We start from the raw sequence: 27,395 nt of genomic DNA, 5'->3' as shown, positions 1-27,395 counted from the left end.
GGCATCTCAGAGCTATTTGGTTTTGCATTTTTATTTGCTGGCTTGTCCTGATTTGGGCCTGGATGTTTGCAAATGGCTGTTGTTAAAGCTGTTGTAATAAGAATAATTTTATTATATGAATATCTTTGTTTCTTTCCACCGATCTAAGAGATTTAGAGCAGAGGGCAGGAAAGACATCTTTTCACAGATAGTTGTGGGGGTGTGGAATTTACTTAAAAGGTTAGTGGTTAAAGTAAGAAAGATGTCAATGTTGAAGATTAGTGATATGGGAACAGGAAGGATGAATGTGAATTGGACTATTTCTTTGTGTGGAGGGTAACGGGACCACCATCACTTGCAAGTTTCCCTCCAAGCCACAGACCATCCTGACTTGGAACTATATCACTGCTTCTTCAATGTTGCTGGGCCAAAATCCTGGAACTCCCTTCCTAACTGCACCTTGGGTGTACCTACACCATCATGGACTGCAGCGGTTCAAGAAGACAGCTCACCACCACCTTCTCAAGGGCAGTTAGGGATGGGGAGCAAATGCTGGCCTACACAGCAACACCCGCATCCCAAAACAGAATAAGGCCAATGTGCAGCCCTGTTTCAGTGCTGTAAATTCAATGTAAATCCTAATTAGGAGATCAAAATCTGTTTGTGGCAGCAGCTTGGGTTATAAATAAAGTAATGGAATATTTACTTTTGCTTCATAAAAGGCCTGCTAGGTTCCATGCCATGAACCCTTGTGGCCTAGGAAGACAAAAAATGGGTCAACCAATGGATTATTGTATGACATTTGATTCAGTCTGATCTCCTCAATAATCAATATAGAGTGGAGTGATCATCACTTCGTCAGAAACAGAAGCTAAATGATTCCATTAACATTTGAAAGCTAAGTAAGATGAATTAAATGATCCATAATCTGCCATTTATGCAAAATTGCACTTAGATTTCAATTATAGACTTTTTAAATGGAAACCAATTACTGTGTGGCATAGTTTCATCAAAGACTGCAAGTTATTTACTGAACCATTGAATCAAAATTGTTTCTAAACATTTTACAGGAGTTTAGGGTATTACTGAAGATAATGCAGAAATATACAAAGGATAGAGGAGGACAGAAAGACAGACTCAATCAAAATAAGAGATTGACAAAGAAGATGGACCATCATAAAGGGAAATATCAATTGCTTTTATGAGAATTAAACAGCCAAGAGTGAACTGTATTGTTGTGTGCAGAAGCTTAAGGTCCACAGCACGCTTAAGGTGGCAAATACACAGCAGGCTGCAAACCTGTGAATGGTCTGTTCAGTCGGATCATTAGGCCCTGACATTGATGCAAATTAGATGACTACACTGAGCATCACTGCAGCTGTGGAGTGTCCTTTTCCTAAGGGGGGGGGCGATGGTGTGAAGTGAGGGGAGCTGTTTAGGTGAAAAATTGCCCGCTCAATTCCTCATGTCTAAAAATGACCTGTGCACAATGGGCAGCTTCAGTGATTGGTGATTACTGGTGCAAATGCTTCTGACACACCATGTGCAATACATCCAGAGTATCATAAAATTGTAGAAATGAGCAAAATGGGGATTCACACTCATGTTAGTAATGTTAGATTCTGGTAGCTTCACATATGTACTGCAGCAGGCACCAAACAGGAAATGTAATGAGAAGTAATAGGAGACGCCATTATTGTTTCAAATTAGTCATAATATTAGATTACTAAAAATAAGTATCATGCCAAGTACAAAATATCAAGCTGTGGTAGGAACACCTTTGACAAAGGAAATAAAGGGCAGAATTTTTCAGTCGGCATGCGGGTGCGGGCCTGACACGCGTGATGATGTCGGGTGTGTGTCCCATCACGCTGTCTCGTGACGTTTCGTTCAGCAGGCGCGCACCGAAGTCGGCTGCGCGCCTGCCAGTATTTAAATTAAGGCCATTAATGAAGTCATTAATGTAATTGTTAACACAGCCCGTCCAACCTTAAGGTTGGCGGGCAGGTGAAAAGGCACAGTGGCCTTCACGTTTTTTAGGAAACCTCATCCACGAGCTTTCAGTAATAAAATAAAATTTTTTTCCAAAATATAAAAACATGTGACACAGTCACATGAGGGAACATGTTTAAATAAATTTTCAATCCATGTATTCGCAAATTTCAAAAGCCCTTCAATCTCCCTGAGACAGGGAGCTATCTCAGGGAGATTGAAGCACTCTTTCATGCACTTGTGTGAAAGAGCACTGGCCCCGACTCTCTCATCCTAGGTAACTCATCCTTCCATATAAATCTATAGCATCACATTGCCTTTTGATTAGTTATGTAGATTTTTGCCTCCAGTATTTGACCTGGTATTAATCATTCGGCATGAAAAAAAGTATATCCTAACTCCAATCCTTTTGACACGTAATCAAAGTTTAATCTGGAATGGTCCTCTGGATTCATCTTTCCTATTCTGCTACTACAGTAGCTCCATAAATTCTGGCTACTTATGCTTCTTTCAAAGCTGAAAAGACCAAATTTTTCTAACCTTTAATTTTGGGCAATTTCCTCTTTTTCTCCAACTCTTCATTATCATCTCCTTCCCCCATTTCCTCCTCCCTCTCTCCTCTTTCCCTGTCTCCCATTATTACCCCGTTTCTCCCTGTCTCCCCCTACCCCCATCTGCCCTTACCCCATTGTCTCCCCTTACCCTGTCTCCCTTTATTCCCATCTCCCCTTACCCCTGGTCCCCTTACCTCCTGTCCCCTTACCCCCATCTTCTCTTATCCCCCATCTCCCCATACCCCCTTCTCTCCCACCCCTTCTCTCCCCTTACCCCATCTCCTCTTTTCCCGTCTCCTCTTACCCATCTCCTAATTTCCTTTTCCCCCCACCACCCCTGTCATGACATTTGTAGTTATTCCAATAAAGGATGTTATTCATGTCATTTCCCAGAATTAGGGAAAGCTTTGGAATTACAAGATGGTTACTTTACATTTTATCTGGGAATGGGCTATGTGTATCACATTGGCATGAAGATGGGGTGCAGTTGAGTGAAATTCTTTGTTTTGAGTTTAAATCAGGACACAGCCAGCAGGCAAGATCGGTTAATGTTTGGAGAAACAGCTAAGGGACTGTGACATATTTGGGTCTTATGTAGCTTGTAGCTCCTTGGAAGTCGAGAGATGAAGCCAGATGTACAATGATGTAGAGTAAAGTCACACCTGTGATTGGAAGCTGGTATTCCATATAGGACAAAGCTGGTAAGGGGAAAACTGACTGGTGAATGTCAGCATGAGTGTTCTGGAAAAACCCATTTCTTGCTGAATTAACCTTGCCAATTTGCAGCAAGGAGCCTCTGTCGCACCCTGTCCCGATTTGCTCCTTTGACAATAATTCAGACACATGCCAGTATTTCACAGTGGTCCACATGCCAAATTCTGGCAGCCATTATCTGTTCCATATGTTTGTACAGTTAATTGTGCTCCTGGTGTGTTCAAAACTTGATGAATAATAGGATTTGTGCAAGTTCAGCTTGTAGCTGTTGTTTCAGACTTATCCACAGTGACACCCAGATTGCTAGACATTCTTGGTGAAGGAGTTCTATTGCTGATGTCAGAAACTGGGTAAGCAGCATCTTTGCAAATCCTCAACAGTGGCATCCATTCCCATCCTGAAAGCAGTTTGGGGTAGGCTAACTTTTGAAAATTAAGTGCAAACCAGAAGTTTACTGCCGTTCACCCATGCGGTGCTTAAAACTAAAATGCTTCTTCAGTTGCAGCTGTAATTGCATAATCCAGTAATTATTATACTAATTATACACTTTTACTCACCATAGAAAATTGTTTTCCATCCTGTCACACTGGGGCTACATTCAGAACAAATCTGCTTGTGATTTATCTCATCTGTAACTCTGTAAGGCAGTGTTGTTGCTCCCTATTGATTTCAATGGGAGCTACCAGCAGAGAGAAAGAGAGAGAGGGTTATTGATATGGCTAACGAAAAAAAAGAGTTCCATCCTTCTATGTATCAGCACTTCCTAGTGGCGCCTATAGCCACAATGCACCCATGCCCGGCTCTCGCTTTGCATATTTCCACCTCCTGCCTTGCGTTAGCTCCGTACTTCACCGCCACTACATCAAAATCTTTGAACGGCTGACCTGCTGCAAGCAGATACTGTAACCCCTCGCTTTTTCAGTGCTTTAGAGATTGATTCAGTTGGGTCTTAGATTTCTTCCCAGAGGAGTTTAAAATGCTCTTCTCCACATCCTCGCACGTAACCTTCCCTGTGCTGCTCTGTGTTGTTGAAGAACCGCCGCTGGGACAACAGGGTTGCGAATCCATTGAAAATACGCGCGATGACCGTCACTTCTAGTTAAAGAGTTAAAAAACCAGCAGCCTTTTCTGTACCTGCCTGTTTGTTGAGCAGTGAAGTGGAGAAATGCTCTGGCCAAGGGTCGCGGGACTGAGGTATAAAATACGTTTATTGACTTTTTTCCAACGCCTAAGTACTTTTACCAGAGTTTGGTCTTGTGTGTACTGTGGGAAGCTAAGCAATGAATGGATTGCATTTGTTTGCCATGCTTTTTGTATAATGATTTAACAGAAGGCTTTTTGCTATTGGAATGCAAGCAATGCGTTACACTGTCCTGACTAAAATCTTCTCAAAGTATTAATAAATAAGCTGCAGGAACAAGTTTTGCTGACCCAGTTTGTTTAATTACAGCAGTTATCAGATGACAGTTAACCTTGACAGAAATTATTTCAATCGGTTGCAACTGTGCCGATCGTTGAAAATTCTGTACAAAGGTGGTTGAATATTCCTTAGCATTCTCGACCATCATTATTATTTTTTTTAAATGCGCAGCATGTAGAAGGCTGCATGTTTCAGGTTGAGCAGCACAACTAATCAAACAAGGCAATAATTTTTAATAGCGACAAGAGCATGCATTTATTTGGCACCTTTAACTTAGCAAATGAACAAAATTAAACGGAAAAAATTCCGCAAAAGAATTTACCAGTTTTATAAATGACGGAACACAAAGGCAGAAGTGGAGAAAGTCGGATTTGTGGTCAGTTTTCAAGTTTATATTTTGGCTTGCGCTCCACCTGCTTTGCCACATTGCAACAACTTCAAAAATAATTCGTTGGCTGTCCAGCAATTTGGGGATGACGATGGGGGCGCTATATAAACGCAAGCTTGCTCTTTTTGCTATAGCAAAGTAGAGAAGGCGATGCCAGTGCACTAAAGTCGGTGGATACCCGTGAAAACTCGGAAGACACGATGAACACTTGTTGTGGAAGCAACAGTGTTTTTAGCTGCAGTGATTTGAGTACGGTATATATAAAAAGCCTTGCATTTGTATAGCAACTTTCATGACCTCAGGATATCCCAAAGTACTTTACAGCTAATTAAGTTCCTTTGATGTGTAGTCACAATTGCAATGTAAGAAACATAGCAGCCAATTTGCACACAGCAAAAAGTGATAACGACCAGCGAATCATTTTCTTGTGATTTTGATTGAAGGATAAATATTGGCCAGGACATAGGGGCTAACGCTGCTGCTCTTCTTTGAGATAGTGTAACGGCATCTTTTATGGCAAACTAAGAAGGCACTCAGGCCCTTTTAACATCTCATCCAAAAGACAGCACTCCCTTGGTGCTCTACTGGAGCGTCAGCCTAGGTTTTTGTGCCCAGGTTTTGGGAGTGGCACTTAAACCCACAACCTTATGACTCAGAAGCAAGAGTACCAATTCAGCCATGGCTGTCTCCCTCCTGTGAAGGGGACATCATCAGGGGCATGCAGAGGCTAAGTTGAACTGTTTGGGAGAGAGCGCTCAAACCTCCAGCCGCCTCATCTGCCCGACCCTTCCAGCACCATGTGCCCTGAATGTTGCAGGGAAGTCATTGGATTTATCAGCCATCTCAGAATTGATCAAACTGGAGTGGAAGCAAGTCGCCCTTAATCCTGAGGGATTGCCCTGCGTGCTTCCCAGGGACTCTATAGCAGGAGCAAAAGGTATCAAACCTGCCTGTGCTAACAAAAAAAGTTGAGAAAGTTGCACTCGTTGGAAACAAAGTATACTGCAGATATCAAAGCAGATTGTGCTGAGTTTGATCCTGAGAACCTAATATCTGATTGTATGTCTCTCAGCCAAATTCAGCATGACCTAATTTTTGCATTTGGAATCTACTTTGTAATCCAAAATGTGCTATAATGAGGAAAAGGTCAATACTGATCCTCCGTAATGGACAAAGAAAATCCCATTGGTTTATGTCAAGTCTGCTGCCTTTTGAACCTTGTCAGAAACAAGTTCTACCAGACATTGTAACTTCTAGTTAATATGGGGATTGTCGGAATCCTTGTTTTCTTATAAATGGTCTTTGTGTGTCTGATTCCCAGGATGGCGGCATCAGTAACATGAGCAGGTAAGGCTTGCTGTCCTGTTTTCTGATGCACGTTTTATTACTGTAGACACTGTTGCCAGAGCCAGCTATGTTGCAGCATGATCTATACCCTTTTTGTCCAGAGGGTTTAAAATGAGCTCAAGTTACACTCAGAGACAAGTTGTGAGAAAACGTAGTTGTTGCAATAACCCCCCTGGGAACAGTGCTACTGTTCCTTGTGTTTATTTTCACCTTCCGTTCCTTGTTGTTTTAATACTTCCTGAGTCCAGTTAGTTTCTGTTTTGAGTGTAGCTGACTTTTGTTAAAAATGGCACCACCATGTCATTTAAAGATAAGTGTCACTTAAACTGTTCAGAGTTTTAACTGAAATGCTTTAGGTCTTCCTGAAGCTACGCAAGGTACAATTGTGAATCTAAATGTTTTATTTCTCTCTCAGGAATGGTATAAGCTGCTGATTCTGCTTTTTTTTTTACAAACGTATTTCTTGTTCAGACCCACCAAGATGTAAAAACTCCGTCGGCTATCAGTATTTACTGAGTTTTGACTGGGACTCTATAAAATTGCCATTTTTGGGGTCTCTGGTCCCAACACTGTTGGCTGGCTTATGAGAATCCCAACTCAGTGTTGAGATCTCCTCTGGATGACTTAGTTCTGCAGTAATGGGGTTGGGCCCAGATGATACTGCATCACCGGTAATGTATATTATTTCCTCCCAAGACCAGTGGCACTGAAGATTATGAATGCAAAGCCCATTTTAAAAGAAAGATTGGGCACATCCACTGGTGATGCCTCCAGATGTCCTAATTAGAATGCAAAGTAATGGATATCTTTAACCCATCCACCCTTTCTGTCATTCAGGTCATTGTGAATTCTCCATGATAATGCAAGCTAATGATGGTGCATGTTTTATCTTATTTATGTGTGATCAGGTTGAATTTATCCATTCCCTTGATGACACAGCCATTTCTCACTATACAAAAAAAGTCAGAAAACAATGTAAAGCTTCATACTGTTACAATGATAAAATTGTTTTAAGAAAACAGTTGTTCCAATAGTGAGACTCCCTTTATGAGTCAAGTAGTGAAGCAGCAACGTATTCACAATGTTATACTTCAATGTTTTGCCCCTGATTAACTGTAATACTGTTCATGCATTTATGGATGGTGTAATTATGAAAGATTGCCACCATAATATATTGATTTACTTGTTAAAAAAAAGCAGTATGTGAATCATTGTCTGTCTGCTGTATCTTGTTTTAAGGATCCCATTGTCAAGAAGGCATCTGAGACACATATAATCTGAAGGCTTTAGAAGCGCAAAAGTAAACTCAGCAGAAACAGAGCACTTGTACTGCTGACCTACATGTAGCCAAGTAGGAACTGAACTCCCACAACAAAGAAACAGTGCCAGGGTTAGGCTGGAAAAGTCAGCACCTGCAATGGAAAGGAGAAAGCTTCAGGCTATGTGCGTGTGGATCTGGATGTGGTTAAAATGCCCACATGAAAGTACACTGAGTTTTACATTAAAAACTATTTAAAAAAAAACACTGTGAAATCCCCGTAAAGTGGCTCAGTGCAAACAATAAGTAGCTTTTATATTTTTTCAGTACGTAATGATTTGGTTAGGTCATTAGTCACTGTTATGTTGAACCTTTCAGTACTTGGGCAAAAAGAAGGTTGCATTGCTGCAGTAATGACTGCAGGCAACTGGACTTGTATGCAAATCTGTTAGGAGTTAAGCATAATGAGGCCCTTGTTTGTTTTTCGCACAACTTGTGCACTTTTAGCCAGCTCATATTCAAGTGTGGTTGTAAAGATTCACCTTGTTCAGGTCAGCCGGGAAATGCTAAACACTTCTCTGCCGTAATGTAGAGAATTGTTGGTTACCTGAAAAGAGTCACCCATCCGTCCATTACAGTGTTACCTATATATCTGTTGCATTTTAATAAAATGGTAGTATAAACTTTTATTCTTGGGGCATAAACTGAACCATACTGACTGGCAGGTCACGGATTTGATCTATTCATCACTGCTAGGTTAAGCAACGAGGAAAGCGAGGGTGAGGAGGATGGTGCAGATTGTGTGCACGGGGAACATAGCTTAGCTGTTATGCCCTTCTGATAGAATGTTGGGATTTTATGGACCCCAGGCAACATGCAGAGAGGCAGGGGGTGGATAGAAGCGGGTGGGATGTGGGATGCTGTGTACTTTCCACCACTGTTGGCGTTTTACCAACAGCGGGGAAGGTGCCCGATGGCCATGCAGCTTTTAGGCCAATTAATTGGCTACTTAAGGGACTCTTCCCCAAAGGGGGAGGGAGTGGGGGGGAGGGGGCTCCTAGTCAGGCACCCTGTAGCCTATGGGGGTCCGACCATTGACAGGCCCCCTCCTCACCCCATTCCCCATTCCCCCGCCCAAACCCCTCCCATCTTGCTGGGGCTTGCCTGATGATTCGCCCTGGCTATCCCAACGTTCCAGGGCCCCCTCCGTTGTGGCTGGTCCTGCCTGGCTGCATTCCCAGCAGCAGCCACCTCTCCCAGTGTCAGTGCTGGGACGGAAGAGCTACAGGCACTCCAATTGCCAGGCAGCTCTTGGAGGCAGGACCACACCCCTTAAAAGGACAAAACTTTGTTCCTTAATGGGGTGAAAACCCCGACGGCAGGCAATTAATTGCCTGAGGAACATAAAATATAGTCGGGGCTTCCATGCCTGCCTGAGGCTGGGTTGCCCTCAACCTCTGACCAGTGTACAGGGCCCATCAGCACCCTGTAAAATCCAGGCCCATGTCCTGCTAAGATCCTGATTCGGCTCACGTGTGGAAAAACGACTAAGTAGTCAAAGCACTGGAGGACCGGTGAAGTAGATAGAATTATATTCCTGTAGGAGTCACTGCGTGCTGGATTGAGGGGAGGAAAGATGAGAAGAAATTACACAAATCCTTAAAACTCCTGATGGCACAATGGCACACAGCATGGCAGTGCTGAAACTCAGAACCAAGCGGTGAAGAGTGAAGGTTCACTGTGATAAAAGCAAAAAAAACTGCGGATGCTGGAAATCCAAAACAAAAATAAAAATAAAAATACCTGGAAAAACTCAGCAGGTCTGGCAGTATCTGTGGAGACACAGTTAACGTTTTGAGTCCGTATGACTCTTCAACAGAACTAAGTAAAAATAGAAGAAAGGTGAAACATAAGCTGGTTTAAGGGGGGTGGGACAAGTAGAGCTGGATAGACGGCCAGTGATAGTGGAAATTGCCAAAAGATGTCATAGATAAAAGGACAAGGAGGTGTTGAAGGTGGTGATATTATCTGAGGAATGTGCTAATTAAGGGTAGAAAGCAGGACAAGCAAGGTACAGATAGCCCTAGTGGGGGTGGGGTGAAGGAATCGAAATAGGCTAAAAGGTAGAGATAAAACAATGGATGGAAATACATTTAAAAATAATGGAAATAGGTGGGAAAAGAAAAATCTATATAAATTATTCGGAAAAAAAGGAGGGGATAGGAAAGGGGGTGGGGATGGAGGAGAGAGTTCATGATCTAAAATTGTTGAACTCAATATTCAGTCCGGAAGGCTGTAAAGTTCCTAGTCGGAAGATGAGGTGCTGTTCCTCCAGTTTGCGTTGAGCTTCACTGGAACAATGCAGCAGGCCAAGGTCGGACATGTGGGCATGAGAGCAGGGTGGAGTGTTGAAATGGCAAGTGACAGGGAGGTCTGGGTCATGCTTGCAGACAGACCGAAGGTGTTCTGTAAAGTAGTCACCCAGTCTGCATTTGGTCTCTCCAATGTAGAGGAAACCGCATTGGGACCAAAGAATGCAGTAGACTAAATTGAGGGAAGTGCAAGTGAAATGCTGCTTCACTTGAAAGGAGTGCTTGGGCCCTTGGATGGTGAGGAGAGGGGAAGTAAAGGGGCAGGTTTTGAACCTTCTGCGTTTGCATAGGAAGGTGCCGTGAGAGGGTGTTGAGGTGTAGGGGGTGATGGAGGAGTGGACCAGAGTGTCCCGGAGGGAACGATCCCTACGGAATGCCGCCAGGGGGGTGAAGGGAAGATGTGTTTGGTGGTGGCATCATGCTGGAGTTGGCGGGAATGGCGGAGGATGATCCTTTGAATGCAGAGGCTGGTGGGGTGATAAGTGAGGACAAGGGGGACCCTATCATGTTTCTGGGAGGGAGAGGAAGGTGTGAGGGCGGATGCGCGGGAGATGGGCCGGACATGGTTGAGGGCCCTGTCAACCACCGTGTGCGGAAAACCTCGGTTAAGGAAGAAGGAAGACATGTCAGAGGAATTTTCTACCCTTAATTAGCACATTCCTTAGATAATATCAACACCTTCAACACCTCTTTGCCCTTTTGTCTATGACATCTTTTGGCTATCTCCACCTATCACTGGTCCTCTCTCCAGCTCTATTTGTCCCACCCTCCTTAAACCAGCTTATATTTCACCTCTCTTCTATTTTCACTTAGTTCTGTTGAAGAGTCATACAGACTCGAAATGTTAACTGTGTTCCTCTCCACAGATGCTGCCAGACCTGCTGAGTTTTTCCAGTTATTTTTATTTTTATTTTTGTTTTGTAGGTTCACTGAGCCCTGCTTGCTTTCCAGCCTAACTTCTATGAATGGACAAGTGCCAAGTGGAGGCGACTGCAGCTTCCTACAGAATAGAGGGAAAATTCATCACATCAGGACAACAGAGACGCCGATGAGCTAAATGGTGGCATCTCTGCCATATTATTCTATGACCTGAGTTTTACCTTTGGCGGGTCACACGCAATCGACGGGTCCGAGAGCGGCCGGGAAACGGACCACCGACCACAATCGGCCCCAGACCACAATTTCACACTGGCCGGCCAATTAGTGTCCAGCCAGCGTGAAATGTGCGCTGAAAAGCTCAGCGCTGCTGGGGTGGGGGCGGGAAGAAGGCTGGCAATGAGCTCACCGTGGGTGCGGGCGAGCGCTGTGAGGGAGCTCCCTGGAGGCAGACAGCTGCCTCAGGGAGCTGCAGACCTTCAAATAATGAAACAAAGGTTTAAAAAGCTGCAAAAAAAAAAGTCCATGTATCACAATCAAGCTGCTGAAAATGTACCTCATAAAAAAATCTGTCCACTGATATTTATTTTTATTTTATTTCATAATGGAGATTTCATCCCGCCCTTGGATGAGGTTTGATGAAATATGTAAAGGCTGCCTGGCCGATTTGCCCGCCTGCCAACCATAAGGTTGGACGGGCCACGGGAAATCGGAGACAGTTGCGCTGTTAATGGGCTTAATTGCCCTCTTAATTGTCGGCGGGCGCGCTTCCGACTTTAGTGCGCGCCCGCCGAGCTAAATCTCGCACGAGTGCTCGATGACGTCGGGATGCTTGATTTCACGCACAGTCGGGTCGGGCACGTGCTCATCCGCAGGATGTAATTTCTGCCCTTTGATTCTATGGCCACCCTTAACACCTCCTGGCTACAGAGGCAAGGTGGGTATGCTACCTACCCACCACTAAATGGGCAGGCAGATCAAAAAACTGGGGTCGAATTTAACAGAAGTTTTTTTTTATAACAACTTTAACATTGCTTTCTTCACAGATGGCCAGGCTCAATACTGCCCCTTCCCCCCACCGGTATTGTGTCCTTCTTTGCTTCTAAGAAAACTGAACAGATTATGTTCTTCAAAAAAAAAAATCTATGAGTTTAAGCGTTAAAACTACTTAATTCTTGTAGGTCCAAAATTCCTTTAGATACAATTCCTTTTAAGGGTTTCTGCTTTCAAATATATCACACAATAAAAAATCTTTTGAGGAACTGTGGTTCTCATGATAATATTTCAAAGGCATTGTAGCTCCATTACATCAGCCTTTTCATGTTTGGGGAGGGAGGTTGCTAATGTTGAGGAATGGTTCTTGATTGCCAGTTCACTGCTCAAAACTGCCAAGCAGTGAATTTAGTCTCTCCATTGTGTAGCCACTATGCCAGAATAATTCATTGGAATTATAACTTGAAAGAAATAAAAAAAAACCTCTGAAGCTGTTTTACAACTGCGAGTAAACCGATCTTACCTATGTAGGAGGCGCACAACTTTAAATGTTTGTCTAAAAAAAACATTAGTCACACCATGTAAAGATGGGCCTTTAGTTCGTTCTACCAGGTTTGAGTTGAACACATCAAGATGCCGTAAGTTTGGAAACAAATCTTTACGAAGCCAAAAGCAAAATACCGCAGGTGCAGAAACTCTGAAATAAAAACAGAAAATGCTGGAAACACTCAGCGGGTCAGGCAACAGCGGGGCAAGAAACAGAGTTAATAGCCTGGATTTTCACCGAGTTGGGTTGACTTGGAAGCACTTTAAAAATGACGGGTTGCTCCTGATTCCGGGATTCCACGCCCCATTTCCGGGCTGTGCGATTTTTGCGAGTTCCTCTATAGGGTGTGGGCTGCTTCCTGTCAGAAGCCTGCACCCAGCACTCCTGACTTGGCCAGCTATATTGTGGAGATAGGTGTCTCCTACTCCTTTGCAATTTTCTTGGAGTCAGGCAAAGTTTCTAAAGAGTTGTGGTTCATGGCCCCTTAGAAGAGTTGTGAACTCTAGTGTGCATGAGGGGACCTTTTAAAATGTAAATGCCCCCTCATGCCCCCAATGCCAAGCTCTGCCCTTCCACCCAACCCTTATGTCCCCTATGCCAAGCTCTGCCTTTCCACCAACTTCCTCAGGCCTCTCATGCCCCTTTTGTCAGGCTCTGACACTTACGTGGCCATTGTCCCACCTTCTAGAACCAATGAACACCACAATATAAAGTGGCATATGTAAAAAAATATTTGAAAAATTGTAACCACTTTCTCCTATGGAAAAAAAGTCTGGATAGTAAGCTAATAAAAGTGTCAATCATCCTGGCCCTTTGAAGTTTGAACACTTGAAACCACTTAAGTTATGTCAACAAACATTGTGAAATTGCAGAGATCTGAGCCTGAGTTGTCAATCAAACAATGTATCCTCTGGGGAGCAGGTGTTCGATTATTCTAATAGATGTCTGGGCTCTCAGCCAAACCTCAGCAGCCAACAGGCTCCAGACCTCTTTACTGTGTTGGTCCAAACATGGACATAAGAGCTGAATTCCTTGACATCAAGACAGCACTTGACAGAACAAAAACAGAATTACCTGGAAAAACTCAGCAGGTCTGGCAGCATCGGCGGAGAAGAAAAGAGTTGACGTTTCGAGTCCTCATGACCCTTTGACAGAACATGAGGACTCAAAACGTCAACTCTTTTCTTCTCAGCTGATGCTGCCAGACCTGCTGAGTTTTTCCAGGTAATTCTGTTTTTGTTTTGGATTTCCAGCATCTGCAGTTTTTTGTTTTTAGCACTTGACAGAGTTTGGCATAAAGGAGTCTTTCCAAAATTGAAGTCAATGGAAACTAAGGGGTGAACCCTCCACTGGTTGGAGTCATACAAACATAAGGGAAGATAGTTGTGGCCAATGGAAGCCAGGATATTGCTGAAGGAGTTCCTCAGGGTAGTGCCCTAGGCGCAAACATCTCCAGCTGTTTCATCGGTGACCTACCCTCTATCATAAGGTCAGAAGTGAGGATGTTCACTGATGATTGCACAATGTTGAGCACCATTCACAATTCCTCCCATACTGAAGCCACCATGCCCGATGCAGTAAAACCTGGGCAACATTCAAGTTCGCCTATTAAGTGGCAAATAACGTTCACACCACACAAGCGCTAGGCAGTGACTATTTCCATCAAGAGTGTCTAATCACCTCCCCATGATATTCAATGGCATTATCTCTGAATCCCCCACCCTCACCACCTTCAAAATTGACCAGTTAACGGTCAGCCAGTGTGAAACACGCGCTGGAGAGCTCAGCGCTTCTGGGTTGGGGGTGGGAAGAGTGCAGGCAACAACGGCACCGCTGAAGGCAGACATCTGCCTCAGGGAGCTGCAGACCTGCAAATAATGAAATAAAGGTGTTAAAAAAGCTGCAAAAAATGTCCATGCGTCACAATCAAGCACCTAAAAGCATACCTCATAAAAATGCTGCCCCCAGATATTTCCTTTTATTTTATTTCCTAACGGAGATTTCATCCCACCCTTGGATGAGGTTTCATCAAAAATGTAAAGGCCGCCTGGCCAATTTGCCTGTCCGCCAGCTGTAAGGTTGGATGGGTCATGAAAAATTGAAGACAATTGAGCCATTATTGGGCTTAATTGTCGGCGGGCGCGCTTCCAACTGCCGTGCGCGCCCACCGAGTGACATATTGTGTGAGTGCACGATGACATCAGGATGCTCGCCTGACACCACCTTGCGCGATTTTACACCCATTCGGGTTGGGCGCATGCCCACCCTTGGAACATAAAATTCTGCCCCAGGAGACTACACCTGCTCTTCATCCAGTAGTGCATGGTACCCACCTCAGAGAGCAGTTACAGCCTCTGTTTAACGTCTCATCCAATGGTGTAGCACCTCCAACGGTGTAGCACTCCCTCAGTGCTGCACTGGAGTGCCGGTCAAAAGCTTTGCTCCTACTTTATGTTTTAAAATGTGTCTTCGAAGTACAGCCTGCTGGCAAGATTCTGAGTTATATTTTGGGTCAAAAGGTGAAACCAATGGATGGGGCGTGCGCATGTATTGCTTATTATAATAGGTAATCATTATATTTGCTCAATCATTCCAAAATAATGTGCACAGCTGGTGTGCACGTTCATGTAAAATGTGATGTGAAATTGCAGCTTTTGTAGTTATTCAAAGAAAAGTGGGTGGATGCCTGATTGTTATCCAGTGACTCTGCAGACATGTGATTTCCTGAAACTCGTGGGACCTCATTTTGCACTGCCGGTTGCAGGTGCAAAAACTGGACACACAGTTTGGTGCAGCTGATACTGACTTGTGTCCGTGAGGTAACGGAAGATTTCCTGTTTAAAAACCACAGCTTCAGGAGAAGTGCCCTGAGGATATCGGTGGATGTGAATATTCAACACTGTAGTGGCCAACTTTTTTGCGTGTGTCTTTTGGAATCTTAACTAAAGTTTGCGATTTCCTAGCATTCTTCAGCCATCTGTCATTGTAATTAACGGGCGCAAATTTCAACACCAGTAACTGGAGGTAAAGATTCAGGGCTTGTCCAGAATTGAAGTTTCCGAGTGGAGTTGACCAGGGATTTCTGCTTGGGCCATGCAGTTAATAACTTTAGTGGCAGTCTTCAACAGGAATTAAATTATAAATATGTTCTTCAGTTTGTTCTTTTGGGTCTTGAAAGCACAACTCTAAACACAGATGATCCACTTATGATGACTGGCTGAGATGGCTTTTTGGAAACCTTGCTGAATGCCTCCCACCCCATTCTAGGTCCCTTCAGCTCAGCTTTAGCAGGAGTCAGTTATATAGCCCTTCGAATCTGCCGTGTGGTAAGATCATGCCTGAACTTCTGCATCGCCTGCACTTTTCCAGCCTATTCCCCATACCCCTCAATTCCCATAGTGTCCAAAATTGTATCAGTCTCAATCCTGAATATACTCAACTGCAAATCCACAGTTCTCTATGGTTTAAAAATTCCAAAGGCCCACAACCCTATGTGGGAAGAAATGCCCCCACATTTCAGTCCTAAGTGGCCAACCCCCTTTTCCTAAGACATTGGCCCTAGTTCTAGATTCCCCAGGCAGGGGAAACAGGCTCTCAGTTTCTACCCAGTCAAGCTCCCAAAGAAGGTAATGTGAGATCACCTCTCATTCCAGGGAGCAGAATTAGAGGAAGCAACACTACATTCGCCACCCCATGGCACTGAACATTGGTTTACCCCTTGCGCTAGGCAATTGAGCAGTATTTAGAAAAATCAGGATCTTAAATGGTTTCTCAAAATACTGCCTTGTGTCCTCATTCTCATTGAAGAGCCACTTGCTTTACATGCCTGGAGTTGCAACACTTCACCGAAATGTGCAAACATTGCACAAAGCAGTTTTCTGCTGTTCACTAATGTAGGTGAGATCCCTTAAATTGACTCCAGAAACCAGCAAAAACGTTACAAGGTGGGAAATATTTGAATAAACGATTTACTTGTGTTTCAAGATGTAATGACGACACAAAACGTTTTTTCAATTGACGTATGGAGCTGACTGGTAGGATTATTTGTCAGCTTGGTGTGCCCTTCATTTTGTCCACATCCAAGTTTTTCTGAGCCACCCACTGTGGGAAACAGTGATGATGGAGGACAATGGCTGGGAGGTGTCTGTTTTGTTTGAAGCTGTTTACCGAACATGTAGTGTTAATTGGTGTGTGTTTGTTTTTCTCTTTAGTTGGGATGACAGCAGTTCCGTCAGCAGTGGGATTAGCGACACAATAGACAACCTCAGCACCGACGACATCAATACAAGTTCTTCCATCAGCTCATACGCCAACACACCAGCCACCTCTCGCAAAAACCCGGATAGCCAGGTAAAATGTCATTTGGGAACGATGAGCCGGTCAAATCCATCCCCGTGGACCGTCCCAGTTGAATTGAAGGCTTGTTACTTTTCACATGCATAGAAGTGAACAATTTCTTTAATGAATATATATGGTATTATTCAGTGATGGCAAAGGTCAAGATCCTGGTACAGATGTTCAAGAAATGATCTCATTTTGCGTGTGACATGTTGAACCTTCATAACTCATTTATTTATTCTTTGAAGATTTATTTTAAAGATGATAGGAAGAATTGGTTTTTTAAATTATTTTAAAAGTTCCCCCTTTTATATATTTAACCATTCCTTGGTCAAGAACTCAAGAAGCTGGTCTCTCTTGGGCAGATCTCATTGAAGTCTAAGAAGTTAAAAAAAAAAATCAGTCTTATAAGCTCAGCAAAGTGCTCTGCTGTTTGCCAGTGACACTATGGGGAGAATTTTCTCTTCAGCATGTGGGCGGGCGGGCCCCACACGCGGATGCATGAAATGACGCGCGGTGACATTGGGCGTGTGTCCCGACGTCACCATGCATCATTCCGATCTCCTGTTCAGTGTGCGTGCACCGGAGTCAGCAGCGCTCCTGCCGAACCGGGGCGGGGGGGGGGGGGGGGGGTGGGCAGATGAAGAGCCCAAGCAGCCTTCAAATTTTTCATGAAGCCTCATCCACGGGTGAAGGAGCGCAGGCCCCAACTCTCCCTCCCACCCACCCACACAGGTAGCACTGAGCGCTACCGGGCGCTTGTCACACTGAGCGGGCCTTAGTTGGCCCACCCACATAAACTGGTGGCCCGCAGCCGATCGCAGGTGGCGATCAGCTCCGCGCCTGCTCCCGACCGGCCCGCCTGATAGGGAGAAAATTCTCCCCTGTGTGAGAATAACTGGTTGCCATGTCTGAGCCCTGAGGGTGTGAATTCAAGCTGTGGCAGAAGGACGTTGTTGTATGGCCCATTCTTGCTCTCGTCCAGTGTTCACACTACACTTTCCAGCAGGAATGTGGCATCTCAGCGCCCGTTCCCTCACCCCCTGCACTCGCATCTTGTACAGGAAACAAAGTGACCTGTTATTCCCCTGCTTTGCAGCTACTGTACTAACTCAGCACAAATCTAACCCATGATCATCCTGTGATGAATATGTTAGTTTCATATCTCAAACATTGCAGAAGCCTGGAGCTGTCCTTTTCTACCTAATGAATTCTCCAAAACAGTCAGGTGCTAATGACATCTGATCTTGTACTGCCCCTGGAGTTCTCACATTCATATTTCTGAATATGAATTACAGTTTGTATATGTGCGTGCTTTCTGAACTTCACCCATTGTGCCTGTGTTTGCAATGACAACATCGAAACACCACTCCCTTCATGCTGATTAGCCATATTGTGTGACAATAATATGTTGAAAAGTGGACACTAGAGTTGTCCGTTTAAGTTATAAAGGCAAATTCAAGTCAAGTCCTGAGAGGTATGTTTTTATATAAAATTCACACCCATTTTTTCTCCTTGCAATTATGCATAGCATAGGATTCTACAAATCAGATGCTAGGGAGCTTGGCCTTTGAGTTTCCCTCCCCCCCACCCTGCCCCATGTCAAAGGGCTCCTGGAAGCACAGGCCCATATTTACACCCACTTTTAATGTACAAGACAGAGCTGGACAAGGTGGTGTGAACCGTTTCAGAGAGAAGTCCTCACAATGAATGACTGTTCCTTGTTTAACAGATGGAAATTTCAGAAAGAATTACTAGTTATTTAATATTGGTCTACACAAGTAGGAAGCAAATAATTGATGCGGTCAATTATAAACCAGTTTATAACTAATGAACTCTGCTCTAAAGTGGAATGAGTTACTATACTTTGAAAATTGCTTGTTTGATTGAAACCAGTCACTTTCCAGCTTTTGGCTTTTAATATGCTATGCATTTGAGCTGTCATGACAGTTGGAATAAGTATTTATAACATTTGCTGATACACTGTACCACAATGGATATTTGTAATGTAGCGGTTCTATTTTATTTAAGGTTGCCTGAAGGAAGCAGATGCAATACCACCCATGTTGCTGGTTACAACAGCCATTGTAGTTAATAATTAGTTTGAATTATAAAAACTTTGGTTTGGAGTTCAACTTTGCTTTCTGTGTAATAATGAATTGCATGAATTTTTTTTTAAAGAATACTGTATCGTTGGACCCCTGGATTGTTCTTTAAAATAGCCTATTTTATCTTCTTTACCTTCTATCCCGCATATGAGATGCACTATTCCTCACCTAATCTGTTGGACTGTGTGTGGCATCCCCACCTGTTAAAAGCTCGCTTAGTATGACTATTCTCAATTACAGCCTATGCCTCTTAATTCAGTCATTTGATTAAAATGATCTAATATTTCCATTTTTTAGCACTAAGTTCTCACTTTGCTGTTAATGATATTGCACGATTCACATTATTGGATAATTTCTTTCTTGTAGTGGGATAAAATGACTTTGCACAATCAATAGAATCTCTCACAATTTAAATCTGCCAGGTTATTTTCAAAGCAAAACACCCTACACAACAGAGATTCAGAAAAAAGTAGTTTTTGTGCAGTGAGGATAAAAAAAAATCTCTGAATAAACTATTTTAGGAAAATGCATGTTTTATAATCCAGGTTGCATCCATATTAAATAATTCAAATGGAAAGCTTTTATATTTATAAGATAGTAATTATTGTTTTCAAAAATAAATAAGGTGAATTAGCAACTACAGGCATTGTACGTAGAATTTGGGTAGTAACACACATTTCAGGCTGCTGTTTTCACAAAACAATATGCATAACTATGCCTTTGAGTTAAAGGGATTGTCTTAATTGCAGTTCTAGAGTAGGAATTTTGGCGAAATCCTAACACCATTAATGAAAAAGGATAAACTTTACTTTCTGTTGATGGTCTTTGACATTGAAACACAGAGAAAGGCGATTTTAATCAAGCCCAGCTGGCATGGGAGTGGGAGTTCAGCTTCCTTGACCAATTACACAGGGATCCTGCTCATGACTAATATCCGGTCATGTGTACTTTCCAGGCAAAAGTAATTTGCGTTATGTTGGGATAATCTGCAAGGACAAATAGCTCACTGACACTCTCTAGGCTTATACATCAAGAATGAATGCTTGAGCAGGGTAGTGAAGTGATGCCTTAGCAACAGGTGCTGCTTGTTAAGGAGCAATGATAAGGGCATATTGAGGAGATGAAGCAACTCGCTGGCATTGTGTCCAGTATTATTCTGTATTTTAGGGTGCTAAGATGTAATAACCGAGAGACAAAAGGTCATGAATTTGTAAAAGGAACAGCAGTTGTGACATTGCATAATGTTTTTATATATTCAGCACAGTAAAGATGCATTTATGTGACTGATTACTGCAATAAGAGGGTTTATAGCACAGTTTGACAGTGTAACTACTATCATTTGGACTGGTAGCATAGATCCAGAATCTTTCAATTAACAATATTTTGTGGTGTTTAAGTGAAAATGTGGAAGATTGGAATTCTATGAAAAATGATGCTGATCAAAATATGTTTTAAAAATTGTGAACTGGAGAAGATGGCCGGAGATGTTCACTGGTCTAGGACATTGCTGGATTTGTTTGCATTGAGAATCTTTGATCTTCAGTTTGGCAAAGCATTGCCATTGAACATCTCACTACTTTTGTCATCCCTTCAATTACTTATGCAAACTAAATGTACAGGTTCTGGTATGGAAGAAATCTCTGTCAATATATCTCAAGTAAGTTGTAGCTTCTCAAAATCTGCTCAGAAAGTGTGTGCAGGGGATATTTTAACATAGACATGCTCCAGAACAGGTGCATAAGTAAGGAATGAAAGATGCAAACCTGAGTACAAACCACATATATTCACAGTTCCTGATTCCAAATTCTGTTTGTGCCACAGATGAGAATTTATATACCACTTCTAACCGTCATGGACAACGAGAGGCTGCACGGCAGTTAAACATCTTTTTAAAGTTAGGAAACCAACACCAAAAACATTTTTTTTTCAATCCATTAGACTAGCTGTCCACACTTGTGATATAAAGTAGAAAGACCATGTTCTTTGAAAGTAATGGCTTGTTGTTTGTCTAGCCTCAGACAGATGCAGAGAAGCATTCAGAAAGAAACTCCACTTGGTCTGGTGAAGAAATAAAGAGGTCAGACGGTGGATCAGACAGCGGAATAAAGATGGACTCCAGCTCGAAGTGGAGGCGAAACCCATCGGATGTTTCTGATGAGTCCGAGAAAAGCAGCTCAAATAAGAAGACCACAGTCATTTCCCAGACAGGGTCCTGGCGTCGAGGGATGACAGCACAGGTTGGCGTCACCACACCGAGGGCCAAAGCATCTACAAACACACTTAAAGCACATGGAGCAGGTAAGGAGAATTAGCCATTTAATTTTCAAAAGAAAATTAGAAGTGATCTCTTCTGCCTACCCCCTGGGAGGCATTCAAAGGCTGCTGCTCACTTCAGTTATGTTGTTGAGAGATGGCTACATCTGCTTTGAAATTGCTGATCAAGATAACATTGAGCAAGTCTCACCCCATCGCACTTTTCAAAAGTTCTAAAATCTAAATCCGCACATTACATTTCTCATCAACAGCACTCAATGATTTAGTTAGATGAAGTCTTGCTTTAGTGCATTTTAATCTGGGATTGGATGGGAAAGAGAGGAGGAAACTGCTGACAATTCTGTTAGAACGCTAGTTAAAAAAAACTTAGCAGACCTTCAAGAGAAGGTGAACTCCAATTGATTCAATTGTATTTACTGTTCAATAGAGTATTTTCTCAATGGCTGGCTGGACATTTGTTGCAGTGATTGGAGTTAATTTGATTCAGTGATCTGTGCTCTCAAACACAAAACCTCTGTTCGACTTTTAAGAAATGGAAGAGGTGTCAAAGTATTGGATGTGAGTTTCAGATCTCAGCTGAAGAGGGGCTACAGTTTGGGGACAGGTTTTGCTGATTTCATACTGGTTTATTAATATTCTAAAACACCTGAAAATTTCAGGTTTATTTCCATAGCTGACTTGCATGCTTTGGTGTGCAACCTGGGCATAGGTAGAGGAAATTCTGGCAGTAGAAATTAAAACTAAGAGGCACAGAAACAGCATGGTGGAAAACATAAATACTTTTAATGATTTATCACTTTGTTGCTCAGACTGCTGTCCGAGATGGCACAGCTGTTCGTATTGGGACAAGACTCAATTGTGTATGCAAAATCCCATCATTTTCTTAGCCAACATTTCGCACCGTGGGTGTTCCACAGAACATTTGTGCAGAATTTTGAAAGTGGATCTGATGTACTCTGTTTGTGCCACTGCCTAGGAAGAGAAAAAGCAGCAGACATTAAACTCAACTCCTAATTTTCTCTCCTCTCACCTTGAAGCTCCTTCCACAGCTGACTTTGTATGGAATCTCACTTCTGATGAGTTCTTGGAACTGAAGCACCGGTTCACAATTGTCTGGATATGGTGGGGTTCAGCAGGCTGCTTCCCAGCTGATCTGTTCTTCATTCAGATATGTTTATTCTGAAAGGCAAAATAAAAACTTGGAGCTGAATCAAATTTTCAGCTTATTACTCAGCCAGCGTTAGATCTCCTTAATTCAGAATTGTATTGGATTTAAAGAGCTTTACTTGGTTCATATCAATCCAATCTTAAGGCTTTGATCTAGTCCTCTTGACGATGTGGATTATCGGTGAAACAATGAAGTTGCTTATAATGCCCCTTTTTTGACGGGATTTCTGCAACGTATTTTACATGGCCAGGTATCCTTGTATAACATGTGCAAACATCCATTTAGCACTGGCAGTACTTTAGTTTGTCCCTAGCCCTCATCTAAGTCTCAAAGTTCAGCCTCTCCCCACCCTTCTGATCATGACTAAGTCATCCATTTGGACAATAACCAGCTGGTGTTACACTCGTCATCTGTTCCACGCACCATCAGTGCTTCAGATGAGTTCATGCTTAAAATTAGAGGTCTAAGTGTTTTAAGTGCAGGTGAATGGAAAGTGCATTGATGGCAACATCAGCTGAAAACTCGTAGTGAAAAGCAAAATTATTTTTCCTCATGTGCATTTGCACAAATTAGCTGCTGATTGGCCAAACTGGCAAATGATGTTAGCAGTGACAAAAATATTTGTGCAACTTGTATTGTGCATTAATGTAGCAAAATATTTTCTTCTTCCCCTCAAAGTTAGCTAGTTGTACTGTGATTATTTAATGAGGTGTCAACAACTTGGAAGGTAATGCATCGCTGAGATTAAATTAATCATGACATTAAAATTGTACTATATTTTCCAATCATTCGTAGCCAATAGGTGGAAAAATCTCACCCTAAATGTTCTTGGAATACACAGAATAAAGTTCTCAGTCCATGTTCTCACCCCATCATGTGATGTTGCTCCTTCCAAATATATGAACTTCTTATTTAAACAAGGTCCTTTTCCATTGTTTTTCTCCCTCCCTGTCATTTTAATCATTTTAAGGTTAAGTTTACTTTCATTTTAACTTAAGATAATCCACCTACACTAATCTTCTTTTATAATTGTTTTAACTTCTAAACATTTTACTTCAATTTTAACATTACTTTTGCTAAACATGGATTTAATGACCGATAAGCTCCAGAGATCTTTTCTCATGCAATTTTGACATATGAACAAACGATGACAGACAAAACACAGGCATCCAGGCCTTCCTCGTCTCGCAAGCAGTGAAGCCTGCCAGTCAGGTTGGCTTTTGTACAGGGGTCATGGAAAAAGAAACCATGCTAAAACATCATGGAAACACAACAACTTCTGGGTTTCCCAACCATGACCCTTCACCCCATACCCCCCCCATCCCATTCCAAAACCTTCCCTCCCACACCTGTAAGTTTCAGGGCCATGGGTTTCTAGGAGGTTTACAAAGGTGGAGAGAGAGAGGTTTCTACAGGGAATTCCAAACAATAGGACCACGGCAATTGATGACACTGTCACTAATGTTGAGACAAAGGGGGAGAGAATGCATAACAGGTTAGAGTGCAAGGGAAAAGAACATTCTGGAATGGGGGATAGATACGGAAACAATTATGGAGACAGGGTAGGATGAGGCCATGCAGAAACTTCAAGAGGAACATCAGTGTGATGTTCTTGGGACAGAAACAGTTATGTATTGAGCCAAAGACATTTAGAATTAGAACTGCAAACGAGCTGTTACATATGAATGAGAAAAAGTTTAATGACAAGTGGGACAAAGTGTGAACCAGGATAACAACAGCATACGCTGTGATTGGATGCTAGGCTTGTTTTTGAGGAGGCTTGGTTTGTTGCAGTCAACCTAAGCCTAGGTCAATGAAGGAAGACATGGCAGGAAATCCAGAGATAATCTAAACTCAACTTGATGCCACCCACAACCCCTGATCATGTTAAGAGTTAAGAGTCTCTCAGAACTAAGAAATCACATGGTGCCCTGGTTCCCTTGACTGTTAATTACTGCACCCAACTCTCCCTTTTCCCAGGGCATTTTCCAACTGGGTTGAGCAGTAACGGGAGTCCCTGCTGCTAAGTCTTGCAGTTGGAATTCCACTGATGCCTGAAATGAAATGGGCACAATTTTTCAGTAAGGTCACACTCATTTTTACAGCTTAGATGCAGACAATGCCACTACATATCACAAGATAAATAGGAATAACAGTGGTCACCTTAGCTGATCCAAGCAGAAAGATCCAATTGTTTTTTTGAATTTTTCCAGGGTTTTTGTTTTCACCATTGTATTTAGTCATTCATTCTTTGTGTTAATCAGTCTTTGTATCCAGAGATTCTTGATTTCAGTCCAATTATGGCCTTAACCGGTTCAAACTTGTGTATTGTAGTTTAGTTTGAAGGATCTTTTTGGTCTGCTTTTTCCATTTGCTTTATTATCATGAAACTTACCCTCATCCTCCTCCATTTAAGACTCTGTTTTTCTCAAGGCAAAGAAGGCAAAAACTCTTCATATCTCAATCCCCTGACACTATTCAACAACAATAAATTTATTGCCAAATCAGTACATTTTTTGTGATGCATTTTTGTTAAAGAAAAGTAAAGATATTTGCCACGTCTGGAAATACCTAATAAGACAGTGTAAAACTTTCCTTGTATTTCAACATGGATGAATTTGGGGGAAATGAAAATAATGTTAAAAAGTTGAATCCGGAGAAAACGTGAGCATTATCTGGAAGCGTTTTTTAACAAAATCGATATGACGTTTAAATATCATTGTGTTGAGGTTTTATGTTTTTTTTGTAGCAAAAACCGATGATGCTAAGGTGTCGGAAAAGGGCAGACTGTCACCTAAATCTACAAATGTCCATCGGTCTCCTTCAGATGCAGGCCGCAGCAGTGGGGACGAAGGGAAGAAACCTCCTTCGAGTGCTTCACGTTCGACTGCGGGAACAAACACCTTTGGGTTCAAGAAACATGGAGGGTCCTCAGGAGGAATCACTATGATTACAGCAAGTGGCGCCACTATTACCAGTGGTTCTGCAACTCTCGGTAAAATCCCCAAGTCATCAGGCCTTATAGGTAGATCATCAGGTAGGAAAGCCAGCGTCGATGGCTCCCAGAGCACTGAGGAGAATTATCTTATTCTAAATGCACGCACTAACTTGCAATACCGCAGCCTGCCTCGACCCAGTAAATCAAACAGCCGTGGGACTGGAAATCGGTCTAGTACTAGCAGCATAGACTCCAACATCAGTAGTAAATCGGCAGGTCTTCCCGTTTCTAAACTGAGAGAGCCATCCAAGGTAGCCTCGGGCAACACAGTTCCTACATTACCTAACCAGACTGACAAAGAGAAGGGAGTATCGTCTGACACAGAAAGTGTGACTTCATCCAACTCTGTCAAAGCAAATCCTTCACAGATTGGAACCAACAGCTCTCAGAGTACCCGGCAGCAAGGATCCAAATATCCTGACATAGCTTCCCCCACCTTACGCAGGCAAGTAATATTTTATAGTTATAAGCTGTGAATGTAAGCAGTAAATGCCAAAGGTTTCCAGTTTTAGTAGCTGCATGTTAATAGTCATATTTCAATTAGTCTATTGAGAAGTTCATTGGTGCATTCATGCTGAGAATTTGTTTCAGAGCTCTAACCAAGTACAGTGCATGCAGAGATCAAAAAGGCGAATTCAGAGGCCAAGATTTCCTGCTCATCCCTGATAATGTGTTTGCATGTGAATAAGTTAGACTTGCAGTGTACATTTGCAACTTTCCCTGCATGCGTATTTTGGAATCCGTGGCCTAAGAGCATGCCACTGCAAATGCACTACATTGGAGGCAATTGCCCCTCCCCTAACTAAACTGCAAACACATTCTTTGTATTTGTGCTATGATTTCATTACAAATAGTGAATTCTTCTCTGAGAATGGTGTGCATTTTATATATGCAGCTCAATCTTGAAGGAGTCAAATTTAAATTTATCGTTTAGGTATCTTTAAAAAGAATATTTGTTTAAAGGTGTGCTTCATAGCACTCTGTCCTAATGTTGCCTTACGTGACTTCTCAAACTTGTTTGATCACGCTCTTGTGAAATGCCTTGAGATGTTTTACTATGATAAAGGTGCTTTATAAATACAACTTTTTGTTACCATTGTCCTATTAACCTCATGTTTTTTCATGTGCATGTGAAGCATCTGTGGGTTTAAATTTCGTTAAAGTGTTTAAAAATTTGTTCTTGGCAAGTGAGCATCACTGGCAATGCCAGCATTTATTGCCCATCCCCAATTGTTCTTGAGCAGGTGGTGGTGAACTGCATACAATGGCTTGCTAAAACATTTCAGAGGGCAGTGAAGAGTCAACCACATTGTTATGGGTCAGGAGTCATATGTAGGCCAGACCAGATAAGGATGGCAGATTTCCTTCCCTGAAGGACATCAGTGAACCAGACATGTCTTTATGACTATCCAGTAGTTTCACTATCAGTAATAATGAGACTAGCCTTTTATACCAAATTTATTAATTAATTGAACTTAAATTCTTCCAGCTGCCACAGTGGGATTTGAACTCATGTCTCTGGACTATTACTCCATGCCCCTGGATTACTAGTTCAGTTGAATTAAAACTTTGCTATGGGCTGTGTGTTTGTAAGCAATGAAAGAAATAGGCCGGGATTTTCTGTGCACGCAAGCATCGGGCATGTTCGGTGGCGTGAGTGGACAATATGGCAAGAAGGCCAAATGTCGGTTTCATGATGTTGGTGGGCTGTCGACGGCAGGCCATGTTGCCCGCTACAGGAAACTCATTGTAATACATCAGCATATCTTTACAAGGCCAGCCCACTAGACTCATCCCGTCCCCCCACTGAATCGTCTTCCTACATCGACAGGAAAACACACCTGTGCAGAACACGTCTTGACAAGCGTGTCGTGCGGAAGTCGGGACTGACTGCCAGGGCCTTGTTCACATTGCGGACATCCGAGGAGCAGGAGATGCTGGAACCCAACAGCAATGGGACCTTGGAGGAATGGCCATGGCATGTTGGGTGGATTCTCATGGACATAGCTCTGCAGCGAAGCAATGCACAGTTGGAAAGTTACTGTTGATGCTCACAATGGGTGATGGTC

The 27,395-nt window shown here is 42.7% G+C and overlaps 1 protein-coding gene across 2 annotated transcripts in view; it reads left to right on the top strand.

The window, feature by feature from the left end:
* The window catches only part of nav2a (neuron navigator 2a), a 315,479-nt gene that overhangs the window by 151,155 nt on the left and 136,929 nt on the right, over positions 1 to 27,395 (top strand). Inside the window, exons 8-10 of one of the 2 annotated variants that reach the window (XM_041197259.1) lie at positions 16,652 to 16,790; positions 20,899 to 21,184; positions 25,156 to 25,771. In XM_041197259.1, coding sequence (XP_041053193.1) covers positions 16,652 to 16,790; positions 20,899 to 21,184; positions 25,156 to 25,771 — 1,041 coding nt within the window. Of the gene's footprint in view, positions 1 to 16,651; positions 16,791 to 20,898; positions 21,185 to 25,077; positions 25,772 to 27,395 lie in introns of both variants that reach the window. The other variant, XM_041197260.1, reaches the window with a different exon arrangement.

This window comes from Carcharodon carcharias, chromosome 10 (assembly GCF_017639515.1).
Source record: "Carcharodon carcharias isolate sCarCar2 chromosome 10, sCarCar2.pri, whole genome shotgun sequence".
Taxonomy (NCBI): domain Eukaryota; kingdom Metazoa; phylum Chordata; class Chondrichthyes; order Lamniformes; family Lamnidae; genus Carcharodon; species Carcharodon carcharias.
This window is presented reverse-complemented; position numbering and strand designations above follow the sequence as displayed.